At 44.1% G+C, this 16,295-nt stretch overlaps 1 protein-coding gene across 3 annotated transcripts in view; it reads left to right on the top strand.

Annotated features, from left to right (window-relative positions):
- pcdh7b (protocadherin 7b) overlaps nucleotides 1–14,656 on the top strand; it is a 96,210-nt gene extending 81,554 nt beyond the window's left edge. For 2 of the 3 annotated variants that reach the window (XM_028429614.1, XM_028429613.1), the window contains exon 3: nucleotides 12,933–14,656. In XM_028429614.1, coding sequence (XP_028285415.1) covers nucleotides 12,933–13,405 — 473 coding nt within the window. In that variant the 3' untranslated portion in view covers nucleotides 13,406–14,656. Of the gene's footprint in view, nucleotides 1–11,879; nucleotides 11,899–12,932 lie in introns of all 3 variants that reach the window. The other variant, XM_028429615.1, reaches the window with a different exon arrangement.
- Nucleotides 14,657–16,295: the final 1,639 nt, after the last annotated feature.

The following is a 16,295-nucleotide window of genomic DNA, read 5'->3' as shown; positions in this document are numbered from 1 at the left end:
ATTATTTTCCTCTCTCTCTCTCTCTTAATTTGGTTGCACACTCCACAGTAGCTCAACAAGCTCCCTCCCATTCCACTCTCAAGAGGAAACAAAGGAAGTAAATACTTATTATTATTACTTTTATTTTCTTAAGACACTCATCAGGTAATAATGCAGCATGCGGCTCCACAGTATGACTCACACACTTCCCTTTCTGCTTATGCTATAGTGGGCTCTCATCTATATTTTTCCCATTCTTATAGACAGAATGCAGCAGAGATGGCTTATTGTTGCAGGTCAATGCTATGCTGAGAGCTTCCTTTGACAAAATATTGGATTATTGTAGAAAGTAACCTGGTAAACTAACTGACACTTGACATCAGAATAAATGGTGACCTGTGTAATGATTCCTGATGTATATGTGGAGTATTCCTTAGTTCATTTTGTGATAATCTGGGCATTTTATGTAAGAATTTTACATAATTTGCAAATATTCTGGTTGAACTGAACCACAGGTGGCGTGGACCAATCAATGGACAGCTAAGGGCACCTAATATTTTCCTACATGCTACCTGCCACCCTCCATGGTCTGTTGTATTGTTATTTAATAGTGCCTGTGTTAGCTTTTAGCTATGGGGCTACTTTGCTAGAAACATTTGTCTTTTCTAAGAAAATAAAGACAACCAAATGTACAGGATTATTTGCGTGGACATGCATACGGAGTGCAGACACTAGGCAGTACAATAAGAACCTGAAATCTTCCTCCTTTTATCAAGAGACAATGCTATTCTTTATTCAAGTGACCAGGATAGAAGGCGTACTCTGTGTGAGCTTTACTAGAATTAAGTTGGAAGTCTTCAAAGGGATTTTTTTTTGGTCTCCCTCTCTCAGTACAGGAAGTGATCATTTTTAAACTACTATTAGTTCAATATCATTTTACAACAGCTACCAGCTTTCCTCGTGATTAGTTATCAGTTATATGGGGGGCAGACCTGTTTGTAGTCTAGGAGTGTGTACAGTAATGATAATGAGGGTGAATCTCTTCCCTCACACTCTGTTTGCTCAGGCCGTGGGAACGAACGTGCGCAGACTGTGCACCGGGTGCATTTATCAAAACACGGCTTTTGCCATTTTTTTTTTTTTTTTATGATGCTGCAGACGCGCTGTGATGCCGCCGTCTCCCTCGCTGAGAGGGAAACCTATTTACATATGACCTTGCATGCAGTAAAGTGGGGGGTGGGGTGGGGGGGTCATGGAATTTTAGTGTGTCGGAATGATGTGCTTTTAGCTCACGTGTGACAGCAGAATATGAATATGAAAATAAAAAAGGAGCAGTTGAGTCAGCACGGGTGGTGATATTCATGAGGATTAGACATAATGTGTTTACTAGCTTGGCTGCTGACTGTACTGTACCGTTATGTCAGTGTACTGTTGTGTGTGGGCTGTTTAAATGTACATATGTGTGTGGCTCACTTTCACAAATTGTTTCCTGTGTACGAATGAATGGCAGCTGTCACTGGATACCAGAGCAGCATGTGTGTGTGTGTGTGTGTGTGTGTGTGTGTGCGTGTATACGATGTACATCAGCGCTGAAGGTGTGTGTGTTTGTCTGGGGAATAGAGAGCACACAGAAGGTCTATGAGGAATATACCGCCGTCTGTGACACAATACTACGTCTATATTGAATTCATTCAGAGAGATGCACACGCTCTAAGAACTTCATCATTGTTAGGTGTGTGTGTGTGTGTGTGTGTAGACGGATGAAAATTTGATGCAGAAAACATCCTGTCGGTGCTGCATTTTTAATGGGGGACCACGCAGATGCAGGAATTATCACCAGACTGCTCCCCTCCGGCCATCGATAGCACATCATGCACAAGCACCCAAATAACTCTGCACCTCGGGGACAAGGCTTGTCTACAGTCTGCTTCAGGTCTTTCAATCATTCGTAGAAATTCGGACCACTGACAGCTCGCAGGACTCATCGCAGAATCCACAAACACTCCATCACCGTTCAGACCGTTGCCCGTCTGCTGTGTATATATATATATATATATATATATATATATATATATATATATATATATATATATATATTTTTTTTTCTGTTCTCTATTCAGCTGTAGGAAAATGAGTCTGGCCTTTAGGGCTTTATTGCCCTAATCTGCAGTCTGGCCCCATGCTCCCCCCCCCCACACTGGTGATTGATATTTGGAGACATCATTGGGACAAAAACAGTTTGAGTTCTAACACTCATGAAAGACCCATCAGCTCTGTGGTCAATCAATGTGAATAAATATTTCCCACAACTCAGAAGCATTAAAAAATCAAGGACGGGAAGAGAACAGGGACAGACAGAGGAAAGAGGAAAAATCAATTGGTCGAGAGAAAACAGGTGATGGGAAGAGAAGTTCGGGGGGGTCTGTCAAGCCGGGTGAATAATGAAGCATGTTTTACGTGCTTCAAAGGAAGAGGAGAGGAGAAGTCATCTAATGTCACATTAATTAGCCAGGAACAGAATGCTGCTGAGGTGAACATGAACTCTTCGAGAAGTAAATGTACAACTCTGAACTATCTGTTTGAGGTGCAGTTTGCACAAAATATCTGCAGGCAAGAATCACTGATCAATGTCAAAAAAAAAAAAATCAGAATGCGGATACAGTTTTTGGCTGAGCTTCAGGCGGCCCATGACCAAACAGGCCCCTGAACTACACCATTTAACTACGTAGCATTTGAAACAGATGCCCTTTCTGTTCAAATGCCAGCTTGTAAGCAGTTAGTTTAAGCCATTTCAAGCCTCGTGAGCCAAAAGCTATTTATTGTTTTGACTGGACTAATTGAAATGTATGCCTGTTAAGATGGTGTGAGTCTGTTACCGGCCATACGGCAGAATCACATTGGAAATCGTGCAATTGCTTGGGTAGTCTGTGATGACGTTCCTGCCAAAACACGTATTTCCTGGTTAGCAAGCTAGAATAATTACACCACCGATCTCCCAAATACACCACTAAAATCATAAGCGTACGGTTAGCAAGCTAGCATGTTTAATCAATTAGCTGTAACAGTATTATGAGCTAGTTGCCTGTGACCATGTTCCTGCCTGAATCATCACATCCACAATTAGCAACTTAGTAAAGCTAACGAGCTATCAGCATGTTCAATCAACCAATCATCCATTAACCACCTTCAGGGTCACGGGGAGCTGGATCCTAGGGGGGCATGGCAACCAAAATCTAGCAGTGATCATCATGTAGCGAAGAGGTTCAAAAACACACCTACAATCAGATTTACCCCTACATCTGTATTCTAATCAATCAAGATGAGGCCATAAACGTGTTGTCTTAGCATGTCTTATACAAACAGTTGGCGTTTTGTTCAGTGGAGCTACACTAGTAAATGTCATTTCTGTCCTCCATCCAACAATTTCCTGTCTCCATCAGAGAGGGTTGATTCCCCAGTTACTGCCCACCTGCCCAATCCTCACCCACCCGCAACATGAATCTCTTTCTCTCTGTCGCTCACTCTCGTTATTTTGATAGGGGATCCATTTGCTTTAAATTGACTCATTTTGTCAGTGGGAATCAGAGCAGGGAAACTGAAGGAGGGAGAAACGGGCAGGGCTGCTGCTGCTGCTGCTGCTGCTTTGATCCCTCTGACAGGCAGCGTGAAAAGTGCATTTCATAAAGGATGTTCGCCTGTGATGAGCCCGCCAGAGTGACAAATTGGGCCCCCGGTGCTTTAAATAATACACTGTGTATGGCTCTAGTCGTGGCGCTGCTGTATTTCTATATTGCTAACCTGGCCTGTTAAAATGGGTGTGGGTTGAAAGAAGGTTTAATGGCTTCAAATCCACAGCCGATCCCAACATGTTCGTACAAGCTCCACTTTTAAGCGTCCGCTCGAATCTAGATATGAAGCTTCGAGGATGTGGAGTGATGACTGAGAAGAGCCTTGTTGTCTCCCCTGTGGTGTTTGCATGTGATGATAAAAGTTTAAGATGTGGTGCAGATAGTGGAAATGTTCAGATTTGTGCTTCTTTACTCTGAAGGAATTGACCTTTGACCCTTTGAGACATGCTAAAAACAAATGTATACAGTGCAGAGACATCAGACTACATGATGTGTCCAGCATGACAGGTGTCACTACCGTCCCATTCATCCTGTTTGTATGCTCCTTCATCATCATCATCATCATCATCACAAATGGTCATGTGCAGATGGTCATCCTAACACCATGCAACAGATCTCACACCTCCCTCCCCCCTCCCTTCTCTCCCCTTCTCTTCCCTCTGCATGCAGACTTTAACAGAGGAATCATAGGAGGAAAAAAAAAACATGGAGGCGGAGTGACCGGCAGATAGTGAATGAATAAGGAAGGTGACAGCAAGCAGCAAATCCAATATACTGTTCCAGAAGGGAACAAACCGCGGCCTATCTGCGAGATAGTCTATAATCCGGGACACCTCAGCGTTATCAGGCTGTATCACTCTGAGCTTCTGCCTGAGCAGGAGTAGATGGAGAGTCTTTAAGACACTCGAGAAATCAAAGATCTTGATTCAAACCGAGTGGAACAAGGAGGCCTTTAGTCATTATGCAGCATGTTTTTGTAGACTACTATGCAAATTTGTTCTGATTAAGACTCCGTCACCAAATGTCTTAATGCTGTCATGGAGGCTTTCGTTCCTGAACGCAGTGGGAGGTTTTACACAGCAGAGGCACCCTGGTCAGGCTCAAGGAGAGGTGCTGGAGAACCTATTTGCTGACTGGCACATCCTTTTAGCACTTTAATCATCAGGAGCTGCACTGAGGAGCACAGCCATTTGATGCAGTTTGTTTTTAACCTTCCCCAGTAGGTGTTCAGTCTGTCCTGAGGGGAGAATTCACTGAAATCTGCCTCATCGCTTGTTAGGTCTCCCAGGTCGTTACAGTGCAGAGCTCTGTCCGGAGGGGTCGGTGCGTTCCAGTATTTTAATATTTAGGAATCTGAGTCAATAATAATCATGTCAGAAAACTGCAGACCTGCTTCAAGTCCTAATTATGATGCATTCATTTTACTCCCACAGGAGGTTTATTCTATCATTATATATTTCACCTTTGAGAAGGAGTCTGTCTTCAGTTTTATTTACATCATTAAAATTAAAGGTTTTATATCCATATTAATAGATTTTTGTTGATAATGTGTGATGAATGAAAAACTAAAGCAGCACTGACATTCTTTTTTGTGATTTATTAAAAGACTTTGAGTAGGTGAGCAACACCGGCTAATGATAGCTAGTAAATTGTGCCTTAGCTACATGGCATGCTAGCATTGAATTCAACTTTGTTATTATACTAATAATAAAACAGCTTTAAAACAATAAAACACAAGAGAGAGCGATACTTTTAGCTGGCAAAAACACAATTTGAGTTAGCTTAGGAGCTAACATGATTCATAACACCAACAAATCAGTGTCCAGGATGCTAACTAGAGTTAGCACAAGCCACATTAACAAGGGTTTTGTACTTCTTGCAGTTAAGATCTCACATTAAAAAGGTACAACTCGCAATAAAAAAAATCATCCTAGTTGTTTCCTCTGAGTTTTAAAATCTAAACACATAACTAAAAGCTGGTCCCTTTAGGTCAGCATAATTACCCCCACCACTAGCTTTCAATTAAGGTCGTGACTCACCGCGAGCTGCTCACGCTGGTGTGGAACGTGCTAGCAGCTGAGAGCTAATTGCCACACTCAGGATGACAAGAATGGTAGATGGTGGGTGTTATTTGGCTGACTCACGAGCTAACTAGTGAACACAAGTGGAGCTTTTGTTTTCTGTTTTTGTGTGCATGTGTTTGGACTTTTATTTTGGGGGGGCAGGGCACATAATGATATTGCTAATATTCTACTTCCTGTGTAAGGATCAGGAAAGCCGCAGGTTCTTTAATATTTTCTTGGAATGACCCCCATTTGTACGTTTCTTTCTCCATGTAGACCTACAGTAGAGTATGTCCATACAAAAACCAGGATTTAGATGTTTTGGTACAATCAGTTAAAAAAAAAGAGTTTTTTTTCCCTTCATTTTTTTTCATTTTATTTTAGGGAGGATTTAATTGAAATTGTATTTTGACAAATAACCATTTAATGGTGTAAAACAGGCCATTGTGTGAGCGTGCCTGGGAGTGTGTGATAAGAGTAACAGTGGAGGAGAGGCAATGACACTTCTTTTTCTAAAGACTGGAGACAGACAGACAGACAGACAGACAGACAGAGATGTGTGTGTGTGTGTGTGAGGGGAGAGAGAGAGAGAGCGAATTTAGAGAAATTGTAAACAATATAAAAAAACACATCTTTAACTGATTTAACCCCTTCAGTAAGCCCTAACATTTTCTACACACTCCCTCTGTGTGTCTTATCAGTAAACATTGTCTGTGCCTCGCAAAGCAGCACACACACACACACACACACACACACACTGCATGGTTAATGTATGGTTTAAAAAAAAAATGAGCCCAGGCTGCCATATTGTTTTATCGGCTGCTAGCAGCGTCGCATGTGTGCACCGTAGCAGAGCGGCTAATCCTTACGGTGCTTCCGGAGTACACCGGGGTGAAGGAAACAGGGCGACAAACTGAGCGGGGGGGGGGGGGGGGGGGGGGGGGGTGGGAATACTTTTTTAAAATGCTGTAATTGGTTGTTTTCTGAATTGTATACACAAATATGTGAGTACGGGCTTGAAAAGGTGATTAGAAGTGTTTATTCCTCGGTGATGATATGAAAGTCTGGTGAGAAAATCCCTCTGTTTTCAAAGATTCCGTGGTATTTTTGAGTTGTTTCTGTGTGTGTGTGAGTGTGTGAGGAAGCCATCAGTGTTATTAGCAGAGTGGATGAGTCACACTGCTGCTGCTCCTCTCGCCAGCGTTATCCTTGCTCTCCTCTATAGGCGAGGTGAAGAGTCAGAAGTGCTCTCAGAACGAAGGCTGCGGCGTCTACATGTGTGTGTACCTGAGAGCGACGCCACATGCATGGCGAAGGGGGCACGGCCAGCTTTTATTTATGGCGACCGTTGGCTTTCGGGAGACCTGTGTGCAGAGTGTGCGTGCACAAGCCAGGGTTTGATAATTGGCCAAGAGATTGTCACCAGAATGAAATTATGCCAGTTAATCTCTGCTCAATTAATTACCTCAGGAGCAGGCTGCAGTACATTTATTATTCCAGAAAGAGTGTGTTGACCCTGCTTGGAGGACAGGAGCGGCCATGTCGTATGCCGCAGCGCAGAGCTAACGAAGAACAGGAAGTATCTGTTCTTTCTCTAAGCACTGGATGGCCTTGTGTGTGTGTGAAGCGACGGCTTGATAGGATCGCACCTCTCCAAGGCGTGGTGGGGATCCAGATTATTCACTTAGACCCTGTTCACACTGGAGAAAGTCAATCCAGCTAGAGTGGGATTCGGGTCATATATGGATATATCCGAATCCTCTCGGAGGTGGATCTAGCTGGACTGGCTTACATCTGGCTCAGGTCTGAACCCAAATCCGGCTAGCGAATTCCGCTAGCGACGTGATACTTCTGGGTTCACGGGGACAGTATCTGGGTTGCGTACAAAAGCCGTATGTAAACAACCGTCGAATTACGACAGCTTTGCCCCGAGTTTATTTTCCACAGGGCTACAAAGGAATAAACTGCTTTTTTAACCCAAAAAGAAACGAAAGAACAAGCGACACGGGACAAAAAAAACACACGACGCATGCGCACACGTGGTCCTAACGCAGCCTGAACGGACTCTGTGTATTACGAGGCGCCACCTAGTGTTTTTTCTGTTCTCATTTCTTAGTCGCCCTTGCCAGGTAGTAAATACTTCAAGAAGCTTGAGAAGGCGATGAATGGATCATCTGCTGCCACATTCGGCAGCATTCCTTCAACTGGACTGTTGTTAGAGTGATAGTAGAAAGATAAAAAGATAAGTAGTCATATTAATAATAATAATGATGATATTGTGTTATTTGATGCCTCCTGCTTGCTGGATTTGAACAGGGTGAACGAGGGTTAGCTTCAGATTTAATGCCACTGAAAGAGTCTCCACTGTTAAAGCCATCAATTAACGCTGCAGCCAGCAGTGCACGCCGTGACTCGGCGTTTTCAAAGGTCATGGCTCCCCAGGACACCCCCCCCCCCTCTTTTTGTTCTCATTTCCCACTGCACCGCTGCACGTCTTCCATCCCTCCTTAATTGTCTGGCAAACATCTCAGCAAGCGAAAGACAAATATGGCTTTTTTCCCGTGGATACTGTTCTGTCTGAACTCGTCGTCACCGCATTAATAATTTAGCGCCTATTCTTCTTCCTCCCGTTCACCTTATTTTCTTCTCTTATTCCCTCTTTTCTTTCCTTTTTTGTTCATCTTCAGCTATGTGTGTGTGTGTTTGTATATTATGCAGAGCAGAGGGTCCGTCTGCCCGTCTGTCTTCGACGGCGAGGGCCTCTCTCTGCCCGCGAGGCGATGCCACGGGGGCCTGCTGTAGTGAGACAGAGAGACTAAGTAATTACTCGGCAAGTTTCACCTAATTAAATGGGACCTTATTAGAGGGTAGAATGAGCCGAACGATGGAAACAAGAGAGACAAGAGAGAAGTAACAAGGTTTCATGAAGTTTGTGAGGTGCTTTGGTGAACCCTGCAGTACCAAATAAACAAACGTAGCGATGGTGGCAAAGCTTGTTTTTGTCAGATTTGAGTTTGCCGAGTTTCCAGGAAAAAATAGTTCCTGTTCCCTCTTTCAACCACATGGAGTAATCCGTCTGTACACCCGGCCGATGTACACCGACTCTGATTGCTCCGTCGCACCAAACAGATCTGTCCATACAAGCGGTACGCCTATGATGAAGGGAGCAAAGCAATCACAAGGCCATTTCCAAGCAAGACTCTCTCTCTCTCTCAGACATACTTTCTCTCTGAGAAGGTTTTCTATTTTGGTTTCAAATTGAAATCATGTGGACGGGTGTAAACAGCATTTAGAGGTTAAAGTGTTTTTTGAGACGGGCGCATATTAGATCGAGTTAGAGGGGCATGAGGCATCTGGTCGCACACAGGAGCTCATTGTTGTGAGAGATAATTTTCAAACTTTCAACGGGCTAAATCAAGCTCATTGGGTTGATGAGTAAATGTGTGCATGCAGACTGACCTGGGAACACGTGTTAGCAGGATTTATTTACAGTACAAAGTCGCGCTTATCATCACTCTCTCCCTCTTCTGTCCTCCTCTTCTCCTCCTGTCTTTGCTAATGTCCTCAGTTCCTCCTCCTCTCCTCTCCTCTCCTCTCCTCTCCTCTCCTCTCCTCTCCTCTCCTCTCCTCTCCTCTCCTCTCCTCTCCTCTCCTCTCCTCTCCTCTCCTCTCCAGTGTGTTTGGCCTGTGACAGCCCAGAGGCAGCCATGCTGTCTTCTCCACTCAGTCTGCTGTTTCCCTGACCCTGCTATACTCACACACACACAGACATATACTCTCCATCTCTCTACATCATCCTCTTCTTCCTCCTTTTTTTGTTGTTGCTCTGACCCCTATCTGCTATCCAGCCAAGTGCAGTGTCTGTCAGAGTAGAGGCACAAAAAAAAAAATCCATGCCAGCATCCTCTTTCCGTCTCTCCCTCCATTGCTGGAAACGGTCACAGAGTTTCAAAAATGAGACAGTCGGTGATTAAAATGCAGACCGCTGACATGCTGCAGCGACACAAACAAACACAATCGCCGGCTACACAAACACCAGCGCGCTCGAAGCGGTGCCTCCGCCGCTAAAGACAGCGCATCAAATTGCTAGTGTATCCCAGCAGTGGAGCTTCTTTGAAATATCCAAAGTGTAAAGCTCGTCAGCTGATAGGGTGGCTGACTAAAGCCAGCTAAGAAAAGCCAGAGTGCAGCAACTGGCCCACTTTAAGGCTGAAGGAAGTCTTTTTCTATAGACTCTCACAGTATGAGGCGCTAATATCTCTGCCGTACAGTGGCGTCTCTGTGGGTGTAGCAATCATCGCTTCACTCCAGACCTTTTTTTGTCCGTGTGGATTTACATCTCAGCTGCTACTCTTCCTTCTCTAACACACATGCCGTGATCACTTCCCCGGATTCTCCGTCATCTTCGTCCATCTTTCAGAAGCCTCTTTTTTTGAGTAAAAGAGGCTTAATGGCTTGTGGGGCCATTATGATGAGCAGACCAGCGTGGCTGAGAGCCCTTGACTTCCAGCGACAGACAGAGATAGCTACTCCTTAAACAACAAGGCCCGAACACCCCCCCAGGGGGATGCAACCTTGGACAGAGAGAGAGAGAGGCCTCTATGCTCAGCAGTGACCCACTTGTATTGTGGCTGGGGGTGTGGGGTGTGAATATGTGACAAAAGTCTGCTGTGTGTGCGTTCTAAGGCCTTTTCTTTGACGATATTTTCAACGTCCTGATTTCTTAGTTGAAAAGGACCATGGATTTGAAGGGAAGCAGTGGTGCGTGCCTCCTTCATTGAAGCTGTTATTTGTTATTTTGTGCCGACCATAGACTGTAAATAAAGATGGATGAATGATCCGTGATGTTGCCATTAGGTTTCCTAAAGTTCGTCTTGAGGGTGCCTGTCTCCATTTAACTCCCAATTGATCCCAATGCAGGCTAAGCTTTTAAATGTACCCACCTGTCAATAATATCTATAGAACTATCTGTATTCCTGCTATGTTTTGTGGATTTTTAATAAACTCTAAATATCAGAGCCACCCTCTAGTGGCTATTTGTGGAAGTGCACATTATTTCTAAGCCCTGCCACTCCTCAGCCAGCAGGTAAAAGTACTTGTCCAGATTTATTATTTGTCCAAAAGCTGGAGGACGGATGAATTTAAGTGGTTTTCAAGTACCCACATTGATGTCTGAACCTCAAGAGGTGGGTGGCACTTTTTAAGAAAGGGGGAAAAAAAAGAGCATTTATGCTTTGATTTAGCTGCCCAATTCGTCAGCTCTGTGGGAAATGTCTTCATTTTTAGCAAGCCTGTGGAGTCAATGGACCGCGGTTTGAAAATCAGCCTCCACACAACACACAGAGCTGCAGCTAACTACCTCAGCATCTGACTGTGCAGGGCAAATGCTTACTCATGAGAGAGCAGGAGGGAGCACGAGGTTCCACCCTGCTGTTCCTCCCTTCGTTTGAATGCGACTCGGATGGAACATTCAACAGGGGCTCGAGAGAGAGAGCGCCGCTGTGCATTGTGGGTAGCCCTGATGGCTCAATCGTGTAGGTGTAAAATGAGGAAGACAATCAGTACCTGGTATCCGCTTGTCTCTTTGATGGCTGTGTTTGTCAAGGCGAGGCAGCGGGAAAAAAGAGAGAGGGAGGAAAAGAGGGAGGGAGAGGCACGCCGTGATCTGCACTTATCATTTCCATCACATCAGCTGGCATGTTAACTGTGACTGCAGTTACATCTCTGTTTTTTTTATTTTCCCGCCTTTCGTCTCATTTATTTATCTATTTACGTCTCATTAAACAGAAGCACTTGTTTGGGCTCACTAATGGCAAAAAAAGTTATATGATTTTTTTCTATCGAGTTGCTCCCCTCAGGCGCCAGCTGACAACCTGAATGATGTAATTTTTGACATGAAAATGGATTCCAGTAGGTATTTAGCACATGAATGGCACTCTTGAACTAACATGGAAGGTTTTAGTTGATGGAAATAATAAATAAAAAACCCAAACCATCCTTCTTCCTGTCTCCCTCTCTCTTTCTTTTGCTGTCCTCGTCTCGGCTGCATCGTGTCCTCCGTCATGTGTCTGCTCTTGCATTTTGGTGCAACGTGTCTTTCATTTTAGTTTCAATGCTCTCTCATACAGTTATATATATATATATATATTATATTATAATCCTGCAAGACATAAAAGAGTGATTTCTGTTCTATTTTTTTCTTTTACAGGAGAAAAAGAGCATTAAAAGTAAGCCATGGTCCAAACTTTTTTTTGTTGTAAGCAAAAAGGCATGCTTTGGCTTGGTTTGCACTCACCTTTCGCTTTCTTGCTTGATTTTTTTTGGTTTTCCATACTTTGCATTGGGTCATGAATTTAAAATCTAACATCGCTATAACACCTCTGTGATAACTCTGTGTACCGCCGCGGCTGTGAAGCTTTCACAGTCACCACCGACGGTGGGGTATCCGTCTAACCTGTTGTCCTGAGGCGCCATTGTAAGCACATAATTTGCTTTTCTATAATAATACAGTAGGACGCAGATAATCTGAGGCCAGCGCCCCAGCTAGGTAATTGGTTAAGACCCTTATTAGTGGATTTAAGAGGATATAAGAGCGCTTGAGCCACGCAAAGCTATTAAGCTACTTAGATCCGACTGTGATTGCCGTCTGTCAGTCACTGCAGTAAGAAAATATGGTGTTGTTGCTCCCATCTCACACTCACACACATACAAAGAGGCCTAACTGTGAATCTTACATTTTTTAAATCCAACCTCCCCCCGCCTCCCTTGCCTTCTCCCCTCTCAGCACAAACTCGTTATTGAAGCATGTCTCTTATTCACGCCACTGTTTTTTTGTTTTTTTTTTTAGTTTGAGGCTGTTGTCGTAGCCGGTGGACTTTTCTTTGTTATTTATTTATTTATTTATCTTGTCATGTGGTATGGGTTCTGCATGTAAACAAATGCAATTTTTAACCATTAAAAAAAGCTTCACTACAGTGATAAAAAAAAAAAAAAAAAGCTGATGGAGACCGCTGCTTGGTAACCATCCTGACCAGCTTTTATTGTTTTCTGCCTTCTCCATTTACATAAAGATGCGGTGATGACCACATTTAGGGAGAAAATACAGATTCACGCATCTAATGAATATTTCATGATGTGACACGTACCACAACAAACACATAGTAGCAGGAAATTGTTAGTTTTCATTAAATATGCCACTTCTGTGAATGAAGCATTATCATTTACTTTTCTTTTCTCTCTCTTTCTCCTGTGCTTCCTCTAGACTCCCGGCCCTTGCCTGACGTAGCCATGACTGGCAAGTGCACCCGGGAATGCGACGAGTACGGCCACTCGGACTCCTGCTGGATGCCTGTGCGTACGTCGCCCGAGCGACGGCCATCCAAGTCAACCACCAACCCCCAACAACCAAAGCTTTCCACTTTCATGAGCGGCAATGGCAGCGGCAGCAGCAGTGCCGAGCAGCCCGGCAGCCAAGAGACCCTCGCCATGGCCGCCATGGCCAACGGAGACCCCGCCGCTGCTCACATGATGGGCGACCGCAATCGCAACCTGCTCAACAAGAAGATGGCCTCCTCCTCCTCCTCCTACGAGGCCTTCGGCTCGCCTTCCTACGGGTCGCCAGGAGGCGGGGAGGAGGCACTGGGCCACCCCACTGAGGAGATCCCCCTTGCGCCTACTGGGGAGTACAAGCCCACGTCCTGTGGTACTCTGACACGACGGGAGGTGTACCTGTGAGCTGGCATTTCAAGCCTAGCTGCTTAACCCACCACCATAACAGCTCTAGCTCTTTTTAGGCACCCTTGTTCTAAACAAGGCAGGACTCAACTTTCTCCAAAGACTTTTAACAGCTCCTTAATGAAAAATCTGAGTGGATATATAAACACAGTACCATTTTTTTAAAGTGCTAATTCCGGCCATGACCTGGAAGAAAAAGAAGGAGGAGGAGGACGAACTGTTGACAGCACTGATTTGGGCTTTCAGTGAGGCTGTTCTTACTGGCGAGTCGGGCTCTTGGGACACAGTCTGCTGCCTGACAGCTAACCTGTACAGTAACCAACTCATTTTACATATACATGCATGCATTACCCTGTTGTTTCCCATTGACGGCCCCTGTCATCCTGAAGACGACACTGTACAAAAAGACTTTTTTTTGTTTTTTTACTAGAAACAAAGCTGTACATGTAGACTATTTTGACTTTGGAGTGTGTCTGGATAATCCCTTTTTTAAATCTCAGAACAGTCCAGGCTTGATGTGCCATGGCTAGAGGAACACACAAATGGTCTCAGAGCGACCAAGGATTCTGTCATCTTTACAGTTTGTGATACAAGTTGCAGACCAAACATTGACCACATTCAACTCTCACGAGGACGGGAAGCTTTAAATACACAGGCCTCTCTCGGTACGGACACATTTTCGGGAAAATGGGAGCCTCTGGATTTCGCTGCAACACCAACAACCATTATATTAGATTGCTGTTCAACCAATACTGGTAGACTCTTGACGAACTCACTATGACGCTCTTCATTGTACATACAAGATCGGACCATGTTAGCAACAGTGCTCTCATTCCCTTTCTGTCTCGCTACCTTGCCTCAGTCTCTCGTCCTGTGTCTTGTTTGATTTGGCGAGACCGGAAACCCCGTCCATAGGAAATGCAAGATATTAGAGCCATGACATCACATTGGCTGGAAAACGCATGTGTACATTTTTAAAAGAAGCTGATGCATTTTAACTGCTATACCGACTGAAAATTTATGGGGTTAAGCACAGTGTGTGACATAAGATTCAAACTGAAACTTGTATGTATGGCTCAGATATGCAGTATGTAGTGTGTTTGTGTAGAGGTACACCAATAATAGGAGGCACAGGAGGGTACAAACATGGCCAAGCTGGTTTGAAAAACAGCTGCAAGGTTTTGAATTATTATTTTGTTTTGTTTCTGTGTGTGATAGGACTGAGCAATAAATATCATAATGTACATGTGACCAACAAGCATCAACTTCTTTTTCACTTCCTCTCGAGCCTTCAAGGTGTACATTAGCCCAGCACACGGCCATCCACAAGAGTCCTTATTAGCACTAAGCAGCTTTTCACAGTACAGTACACGGCAATGAGCATCTTTTGAGCATGAATGTAAGAATCAGCTCAAATGCAGAACAATCAAAAAGCTCCAGGAAGATTTTTTGCGGATGACAGGCTGAGATAATTGGTGTCAAAAAGTGAAACCAAAGCTTCGCAGACAGGAAGAAGCAACCCCTAAAACCCCCCCCCGTAACCCACCCCCCTCTTCCCCCCTATTTTCACACTGAAAAATAAAATAGCTTTCCGGGAGAACTTTGCTTTACAATTCATGAAGGATTGAGCTCGAAAGATAAGAATGTGATGTCTCAACAAAACATCCATTACATCCTCACACACAGACACATGATAATGTTGAGATGTTGTGCCTCCCCTGTCGACGGTGATTCCTTTCTTTTCTTTTTCTCTTTTTGTTTTTTTGCAGCTGCAGAGGCGCAAAATCTCATGACTGTAATAAAACTTAAAAAAATCAGATGCAATGGAACTTTTTTGTATGTTAGCAAAACCCCTTTGGTTCCTCTCCGGCGATCTATAGTCTGTAAGTACTACTCGTTGTTTGAAAGAAAGTGCTCCTATACTTATCAACTGTATACATAAATATTTACTTTTTACTGCACGTTTAATGGGAACTTACTTCACTTACTGAGAAGGAAGAAGAAGAAAAAAACTGTAAAACAAAATGTACCAAAAAAAAAAGTTTTTTATCCCTGTAAACATGGAGATCCATCCTGTTGCTTGCTTTTTGTTATAACTTAAAAAAAACAAACACATTAGCCATGTAGTACAACTTAGTACATTAACTGCAGTAACGTGAGTGTTATACTTTCCACCCGTGAGAGTAAGGCCCCCTTCACACTGGAGAAAATCAATCCAGCTAGAGTAGGGTCAATCTGGATAGCCTTTAAACTGGACGCGTTCAGAACACACGCGTGTCCGCGCTCAATCCAGCTTAACCCGGCTTGTTTGTTGTCCTCCAAACCACTAGGTGGCACCTCGTAATATACAGAGTCCGTTCAGGCCGCGGTAGGACCGCATGTGTGCAAACGTTGTGCGTTTCTTTGTCCTGTGTCGCTTGTTCTTTTTTTCCGGTTCAAAAAGCAGTTTAATCCTTTGAAGCCCTGTGGAAAATAAACTCGCGGCAAAGCTGTCATAGTTCGACGGTTGTTTACATACAGCTTTTGTACGCGGCCTGGACACTGTCCCCGTGAACCAGAAGTATCACGCCCCTAGCAGGATTTGTGTTCAGACCTGAGCCAGATGTAAGCCAATCCGGCTAGATCCACCTCCGAGGTGGATTGAAATCAATCTGAATAGATCCAGATTCACATTGTTCAGACTCCGAAAAAAACTATCCGGATATATCCAGATACGGCCCGAATCCCGCTCTGGACAGATTGATTTCCCCAGTGTGAACAGGGTCCGCAGAATGTTTGCGACACCATTACCGAGCATGTACGTGGAAGGTACAACACTTGCCTGAAGACTTTTTTTCCTCCATCACACATATCTTTCATACGTTTTTTTTTTCATTAACTTTATACCATA

This window comes from Parambassis ranga, chromosome 18 (genome assembly GCF_900634625.1).
Source record: "Parambassis ranga chromosome 18, fParRan2.1, whole genome shotgun sequence".
Taxonomy (NCBI): Eukaryota; Metazoa; Chordata; class Actinopteri; family Ambassidae; genus Parambassis; species Parambassis ranga.
Note: the sequence above shows the minus strand (reverse complement) of the source record. Positions and strands in the feature narration are given on the sequence as shown.